General features: G+C 40.8%; 1 protein-coding gene across 1 annotated transcript in view; it reads right to left on the bottom strand.

Moving 5' to 3' along the window:
• The window catches only part of LOC106868985 (actin-related protein 2/3 complex subunit 2), a 50401-nt gene that overhangs the window by 2724 nt on the left and 38511 nt on the right, over positions 1–9166 (bottom strand). The window contains exons 4-9 of the mRNA XM_052977121.1: positions 8001–8054; positions 6703–6748; positions 5564–5750; positions 4520–4613; positions 2015–2141; positions 180–280 (exon numbers count right to left, since the gene is read on the bottom strand). Coding sequence (XP_052833081.1) covers positions 180–280; positions 2015–2141; positions 4520–4613; positions 5564–5750; positions 6703–6748; positions 8001–8054 — 609 coding nt within the window. The remainder of the gene's footprint in view (positions 1–179; positions 281–2014; positions 2142–4519; positions 4614–5563; positions 5751–6702; positions 6749–8000; positions 8055–9166) is intronic.

Consider the following 9166-nt stretch of genomic DNA (forward strand, 5'->3'; position numbering starts at 1 on the left):
TATATATACACTCATGTCTTGAATTCTATTTTCCTTTTTGTATTACCAAACCTAGATACCAACATCTAACTAGAAGTATCCAATAAAATCAATGGTCTATCCCAGAATTCATTGCTCTCACTAACTTCCTTTACACATTAATCATCCAGAGGAGGAGAGAGAGAGATGGCAGTGCTCACCTTGGAACATTTAATATGGTAGTGCAGATAATCTCTCAATGTGTGGATCAAGTTAATGGTATTACCTCGGCTGCTGTCGTTTGTGTGACGTGGGAAAAGAACTGAAGAAAAGAAAAAAAAAAAATAATAAGCACCAGCAACAACACAATCATCATCATCATATTGTCTTTTATATCATGTATTAATGGATGAATATCAAAGGTTATAAATTTCCAATGGATCACTCATTAGATTATCAACATGGGAGTATTGTGTAACATAGGCAGAATAAATATCACAAGGTATTTTATATCTGGTGCACCAATTTATTAGCACATTAAGCATACATACACAATGCACTCATTATCCATAAACATCCGCTTTCCATGCTGGCGAGCTACACCATGTTCTAGTTTGTATGTATGTATTCTTCTTCTATTTGTTTCAGTCATTTGACTGCACCTTTGGTCAAGCAAATCGACCCCAGGGCTCATTCTTTGTAAGCCTAGTACTTAATCTATTGGTCTCTTTTGCCGAACCACTAAGTGACGGAGACGTAAACACACCAGCATCGGTTGTCAAGCGATGTTGGGGGGGGACACTTCACGTCTGGCTGTACAGCCTTTTTGCTTGTTTGTTTATCCACCGTTTCGTTTTCCTGTCTTGTTTTCCGTCCGCCACTATCCTTCACGAAAATGATTTAATTTGTGTCCATGGGAAGAACCGTTTCAACGATGCGTACTGCCTTAATTCTTCGAAACGCCGGTGTTTTAATGGTGGCAGCTGATGAAGGAGATGTTTCTATGTGGCTTGCTTGCTTGTTGTACCTTGTTTATCATTTTGTCCATGTTCTTTTGCCACGTCATGTACCCAGTTATGTATCTATGTGTATATGTAGATGAAGGTATGTACATACATGTACATATATATGCATATACTCATATATTGTTTGTGTGTATATATATACGACAGGCTTCTTTCAATTTCCATCTACCAAATCCACTCAAGGCTTTGGTCGGCCAGAGGCTATAGTAGAAGACACTTGCCCAAGGTGCCATGCAGTGGGACTGAACCCAGAACCATGTAGTTGGTAAGCAAGCTACTTACCACACAGCCACTCCTGTGCCTTTGTGTGTGTGTGTGTGTGTGTGTGTGTGTATACACACTAAAAATGTAGACATCTCAACATTTATGAATGTGGTGACTTTCAGCCTAAACTAACTGAATGTTTGATATTCTAGTTTAGTTTCTCTGCAAACGGGCCAAAATGGACATAGAATTAAATGGAAATTCTGTGTTGTGAGGATTGTCCTGCTATTTTCTGTTGTTCTTTTGATGATATTGAAGTGGTTTTAGTCTTACTCCAACCATATTTGGCATTAATTCAAATGGAACTATTGCAACTCACTGAAATAAAATTTCTACTTCATTAATTGCAATTAAATGGAAAAAAGAAAAATTAGTTTCATCAAAATTGTGTGGTAAGAAGCTTGCTTCTGAATTGGTTCTGGGTTCAATCCCACTGCATGGTGCCTTGGGAAAGTGTCTTGGGCCAACATTAATTCCACGTGAAATTTCATGTGGCTCCAGTCCACTCAGCTGACAAAAATGAGTAATCTTGCAACGGATTGGCGTCCCATCCAGGTGGGGAATATACACGACATGAAACTGGGAAACCAGCCCTTATGAATCGCTATGATTCGAGAAGGAAGAAGGTAACTTACTGCCCAGTCCAGGAAATGAAATCATGAGTCCAATGCCCTAACCACTAGGTCACATGCCATCACAGAACATTGGATGCAGGTAGGGAAGTACTGAGAGGTGAAGAAGTCATACAAAGGAATATATTAGCTTACCAAATGTTATATAGCCAATATTGTCTCCGACTGAAGCGTCCGTGTTCTGCAGCTCTTGTGGCGGGTTTTTGTGACTGAACAGCACTTGAGGAGCCTGTTGGTATTTGCGGCGGCCTTCTTTGAACTCCTGTCGAGCAAATAATGAAAAACTGAGGTTAATTTTTTTTTAACCCTTTAGCATTTAAACCAGTCATATCCAGCCAAAGTGTTCTGTTGTATCATCAAACTGGCCAGATCTGGCCTCTCACAGCAACCCTACAATATCATTCTAAAAATTAGCAATTCTCTCTTCAAAATCTCAAGGCTACAACATAATGCATAATTAATGTAAAACAGTGAGGTTAAATAAGCAGTACTTCTGACAGAATAATGTGAATGTTAAAGAGTTAAAGAATAGAACTGGGTTCTATTATTGGCTGCAAGGGCCCAGCACAAAATATAACAAGGTGTTCGGATCAAGTGAATAAGGGAAATGAACAAAAATGATAAAAAAACAAAGTTATCTGTGTACCTTGTTGACACCTCACGAATTTTCATGAATTGAACTCAATGAATTCGGTCCATGAATTGAACTCACTACCTCATGGTTGTGAACCCGTAGCTCAGAAATGAGCGAGTCTTTCTAGCTCAAACCATTACTTCTCTGCATTGAGAGGTCACAGCTCTGGTACTACAGAGATGTGATTAAAATGTTACAGAAAAGACAGATTCTTCAAGCCAGGCCGGAGACCTTAGGGTAGAACACAAGCAAAATGGTTGGATTAATGTTCATAGTCTCAGTTGGTGCCATTTGGGAATCCAGCCAGAAAGTGTAAGGATGCTTGCTTCTGATAGGACCCTATGGAGGAGGTGCTTGAGTACTTAACCCTTATGACCTTCCCAAGAACAGCAAGAGGAGAAGATGACTGGATGAATAGATAAATAAACCGAAAGATAGATTATAGCTCTGGTACTACAGACATGATTGGAATATCACAGGAAAATAGTGCAAGACAGATTCTACAAGCTGAACCAATCCACAGGAGACCAAGAACAAAATAGTTGAATAATATCCATCGTTTCATTTAGTCACATTTGGAAATCCAGCTAGAAAGTCCAATGATGATTGCTTCTGATAGGACCCTATCAGAGGAAGTGCTTGAGGACTCCATCCCAACAACTCTGCAAGAAACAGTGGGAGGAGAAGATGGATGGATGAAAATAAGGAGCTGAAATACCACAAGTCTGATGCTTTAAAGATTCTGTTAATCCACCATCCTTATCTTTCCAACAACAATCTTTGGCACCTGTTTGAATTCCACATGTCTAACACATGTGGACATGCTTACAAACTCAAAAAAGGACAACACAGCACACATCATCATCATCATCATCATCATTTAACATCCGTTTTCTATGCTAGCATGGGTTGGACGATTTGACTGAGGACTGGCAAACCAGATGGCTACACCAGGCCCCAATCTGATCTGGCAGAGTTTCTACAGCTGGATGCCCTTCCTAACGCCAACCACTCCGAGAGTGTAGTGGGTGCTTTCACGTGCTACTGGCACAAGGGGCAGTTAGGCGGTACTGGCAACGGCCACGCTCAAAATGGTGTATTTTACGTGCCACCTGCACAAGAGCCAGTCCAGCAGCACTAGCAACGACCTCGCTCAAATGCTTTTTCACGTGCCACCAGCACAAGTGCCAGTAAGGCAACGCTGGTAACGATCACGCTCAAATGGTGCTATTTACACGCCACTGGCACAGAAGCCAGACTTAAGTAAACATTTTTTCACACTCAGAATTGCTGAAGCATGGAATAAACGACCCAGATCAATTGATAGACGTCAGGACACAACATCCTTCAAAACTTCCTTGCTTCACCAACAGGACACCTGATGTGTCCCCACAACTTGTTGTTTTAAAGGTCTCCTCCACTGTTCCCTTCTTGTGCATTAATCTATGTACTGCCCATGCACCTTTGGCTACTTTTTCTCATGAGTTTAGTGCACCTGAGCACTGTATAGCATAAGTTCATTATTATTTTAAAATTTGAAGGAATTGGGTTAATCAGTTCCAGTTAATTAAATCCAGTTACTGACTGGTACTTCACAGACCTTGGAAAGATGAAAGGTAAAGTTGATCTGGGTGAAATTTGAACTCTCAATGTAAAAAAACTAAAGCAAATATTGCAGGGATTTGGTTTGGTGCCTCTATCACTTTGCCAATTCACTACCAATTTCTGACAAATCCTAAGTTGGAATTTGTGTGTGTGTGTGTGATGCTGATTTCTTTACTGCCAACAAGGGGACAAACAAGGACAAAGGGATTAAGTCGATTATATCGACCCCAGTGCGTAACTGGTACTTAATTTATCGACCCCAAAAGGATGAAAGGCAAAGTTGACCACGGCGGATTTTGAACTCAGAACGTAGCGGCAGACAAAATACGGCTAAGCATTTCGCCTGGCGTGCAAACTTTTCTGCCAGCTCACCGCCTTTGTGTGTGTGATGCTGCCCTTACCTGCATAAACACTTTGCCAATGATGATGTCAGAATCATCCTTAAAGACTGTGCTGAAGATTACTGTCACTCGATCCTTCTGTGCATCTATGTACCTGGAAAGATAAAACATGAAAAAAAAATTTGGAAATAGAAACAGCAATGAAATAATATCTGATAACAACAACAACAGTAACAAAATGTGAGAAGTCAAAATGGAAGTCTTTAAGTGGTTTATCAATCTGCTAGAAATTGTAGCCAAATCCACCCTAACCTCTCCTCATATGCATAATGCAGTCATAGATATCATCCTCATCATCATCATCTTTCCTTGCTTTCATAGGTCAGATGGAATTTGTTGAGGTGGATTTCCCATGTCCAGATACCTTTCCTGTCACCAACCCTCACCTGTTTCCAAGCAAGGAGTAATACTCCCAAGGCCAGACGTGTTTTTACAGTAGATTGGAAGCAACGGGCACTGTTTGCATGACAAGGACATTTTACAACTGTCGCACGAAATCAACACAAAGTAACAACACACACACACACACACACACACGCGCGCGCATGTACACAAGAGGCTTCTTTCAGTTTCCACTTATCAAATCCATTCACAAGGCTTTGGTTGGCCGGGGGCTATAGTAGAAGACATTTGTCACACAGTGAGACAGAACCTGGAACCATGTGGTTCGGAAGCAAACTTCTTACCACACAGCCACACCTGTGCCTATAAAATGATAGAATGTCTCTAATCTTAGGTTTCCTTGTTGAGGGTTCACCTGGAGCTAAACAATAACGAAGCAATGAAGGGCCCCTCTATATGAGTGGTTTTCAATCAGGGTCAACATGATCTTTAGGGGTCCAGGTAAATACAGGCCACTGGCATTAGGTATGACTGCAATTTCACTTGGCTTGACAGGTTTTCTCAAAAACGTTAAGATTTAGTAAATAGGGACCAAGAGCTAAAATGGATTGACCAGGTTTGAGTGCACATCATCCGTTACATTGTGGGCTGACCAACCCTTTATGAAAATAAAAAGAGGATCTCAAAGAAGCAGGAACTTACATGGTTTCTTCATCTCGGTAATGAATGACAGCCCTTTTATGTCCAGACTCGCCCCTCTCCTGAAACTGAAAGTACTTCTCAAAAACTGATGCAAAGCAATTCCTCTTGAGGAGGGCAGCTGCCTTGATGACTTCTTCATAGTCAGAGGGAATGTTCTCCAGGTCATAGAGTAATGATATATTGTAGCCTAAATAGTAAATACAACAAGATTAAAAATCAAAATGGTGAAGAGAAAATGCATCAACAACAATTCTAAGCACAAAGCCTGAAATTTTGTGGAGAAAGGGACCAACCCCAGCATGCAACTGGTACTTGTTTTATTGAGCCCAAAAGTATGAAGGGTAAAGTCAACCTCAGTGGAAAGTGGTTTGTGTTAGGGTGGGTATCCAGTCATAGAAACCCAGTCAAAACTGAGACATTGGAGCAAAATGTGGCCCCGTGATCCATTGGATCTTGCCGATCCACGCAACCCATGCCAGCAAGGAACAAGGATGTTAAAAGATGATGATGATAATACATCAGCTGTAGGCAGGCTTGTGTGGTAAGAACCTTGATTCCTAATCACATGGTTCTGTGTTCAGTCCCACTGCATGGCACCATCAGCAAGCATCTTCTACTATAGCCCCAGGCTGACCAGTCTTGAGAGTGGATTTTGTAGATGGAAACTGAGAGAAGCTCATCATATGTTTATGTATGTGTGTGTGTGTTTCTCTTATCTACTTTTTATTTGTTTCAGTCATTTGACTGTGTCCACGCTGGGGCACCACCTTGAAGGGTTTTTAGTTAAACAAATCGACCCCAGGACTTATCTTTTAAAGTCTAGTACTTATTCTATTGTCCCTTTTGCCTAACCACTAAGTTACAGGGATGTAAACACACCAACACCGGTTGTCAAATGGTGGTGGGGGACAAATATACACAAAAACACACACACATAGGTGCATGTGCGGCTGTGTGGTAAGAAGCTTGCTTCCCAACAACATGATTCTGGGTACCTTGGCCAAGTATCTTCTACTATGGTCTTGGGCCAACCAAAGCCTTGTGAGTAGATTTGGTCGACAGAAACTGAAAGAAGCCCATCGTAAATAAGAAACTTGGAGAGCATTTGTAAACCTTCAACAGAACTTTAGGGTACTGACCTTCTTCTGGATCTGTTAAATAATCTCCATATTCTCGCCGAATAAGCTGTAAAAGAGATAATAATAATAATAATAATAATAATAATAATGATAATCTTTCTACTATAGGCACAAGGTACTTAATTTATTGACCCTGAAAGGATGAAAGGTAAAGTCGACCTTGGTAGAATTTCAATTTAGAACATATGGCATTTCCATATTTTGCCAACTAAAATAGCTCCCCACCCCAAGCAAGTTTGCTTAGTGAGGAGGGTTACCAGAAATCCAGCAGGACAAAAGTAATACATGTCAAAAGGATGAATGAACCCAAAATAAGGGCAACAACTATCTGACAATAGTGCAGGGACTTAGAAATTCCGAGTTAGTGTTTGGCAAGCTGTCAGACCACAGGGGGCAAGGCAAATCCTTAGCCTTTGTTATAGCATGTCTATAAAAGAAGGCGCTAAATGGGGTAAAAACCCCCTTCAGTTATGACTGACCAAGGGATTGCAGTCAAAAGGTTACCCTCCAAGGCACAAGTCTAAGGAAGGTTGTTTTTGGAAGAACAGTGGTCACCCATGCATACCATCCTCTCCTCTCCACACCACCAATGTTGTCCAAGGGAAAGGCAAAGACCTCTATAGCTTGGCACCAGTGATGTCGCAACTCATTTCTACAGCTGAGTGAATGGGAACAACATGAAATAAAGTGTCTTGCTCAAGAAAACAACAGACAGAGCGGTCCGGGATTCGAACTCACTACCTCATGATAGTGAGCCCAATGCTCTAACCACTGAGCCATGTGCCTTCACAGAGAGGTGGCACTATTAAGGCGGCGAGCTCGCAGAAACGTTAGCACGCCGGGTGAAATGCTTCGCGGTATTTCATCTGCCGTCACGTTCTGAGTTCAAATTCCGCCGAGGTTGGCTTTGCCTTTCATCCTTTCGGGGGTCGATAAATTAAGTACCAGTTACGCACTGGGGTCGATGTAATCGACTTAATCCCTTTGTCTGTCCTTGTTTGTCCCCTCTACGTTTAGGATGAAAGGATGAACGGCACAGTTGGGATTTGAGTTCAGAATCCAGAAAGCAGGAATTAATCATCATCAAATCATTATTTAACATCAGTTTAACATGCCAGCATGGGTTGGATGGCTTGACTGAAGCTTGTAAGTCAAAAAACTGTCAGATATTATAAAGTACTCTCTCTCTGATGCCCTCAATCTGCCACCATCACTGCCACCACCTTATTTTATAAACTACCTGGTTATTCAGCAAATTATTGAAATTCTAAGAAAGAGAAAAAAAAGACTCAACTTACCGCATCGGCACCATGTTCTTGAAGCTCTTTATAGAATTTAAGAGCAATACTGACCTGTAAAAGAAATAATAGGACAGATCAGTTATATATGAGAATGTGTGTGTGTGTGTGTGTAGTTAAAATGTAAGGGTAGAATTTTCCTTGCATTCTCATCTAAAATCTGTTGGGAAAATTTTTAATTTTGATTTCCAATTTCTTCTTATTTCCTAATTACATGTATATGTGTATGAGTGTGTGTGTGTGTGTGTGTATACCCACACTGCCATAAATGATATGCCTGACCAACAACCAAAGAACTCCACAACCTTTCGAGCACTCTTCATTCAAAACTCATCCTGACCTTCCCATTTATTCTTTGTATTCGATTCTCAGCATTCTTTACCTGCCACTTTCTGAATACATACCAAACATCCTGCTTTATTAAAAAATCTGCAAACTACTATAAAAGCACTCATCATACCAACACCATCCTGCCACACACGGAAGCGAAATGTACATATTATAACACTGTAACATATTATGTAACCTGATGAGGTTTCTTCTGCACTGTGGGGTACATTTGATTCCATTATATCGTTCCCCACCCACAAGGAAGTAGTGCAGACCTAAGCCAAAATGACTGTCATGCTAAATAAAGCTTACAGTACACTCTGTCTTTCCTATCATTTATTTAAAATATACTAAATATGCACCAAAGAATTCCTTATGCAGATCCTGCGATGAAAGTGCAGTACTGCGGATGATGCCTGGTAGCTGCATGTGGAGAACGTGCTCTCAAGGGACACTACTAGGGACATACCCTAAACAAGGTTTGGCTTCTACATTTTAAAGTATCCTATCTAAATTTTAATTTTAAACATAACCTTTATATATATCATTATCGTCGTTTAATGTCCGCTTTCCATGCTAGCATGGGTTGGACGATTTGACTGAGGACTGGTGAACCGGATTCCTAACGCCAACAACTCCAAGAGTACAGTGGGTGCTTTTTACGTGCCACTGGCATGGGGGCCAGTCAAGATGCAAACACACACACACTCACACACAAATATATATATATATATATATATATATATACATACATACACACATAAATATATATATATACTAGCAGTATAACCCGGCGCTGCTCGGGATTAAGCTAGGATTATTAAATGATTAAGTCC

The sequence above is a fragment of the Octopus bimaculoides genome, chromosome 27 (genome assembly GCF_001194135.2).
Source record: "Octopus bimaculoides isolate UCB-OBI-ISO-001 chromosome 27, ASM119413v2, whole genome shotgun sequence".
Classification (NCBI taxonomy): domain Eukaryota; kingdom Metazoa; phylum Mollusca; class Cephalopoda; order Octopoda; family Octopodidae; genus Octopus; species Octopus bimaculoides.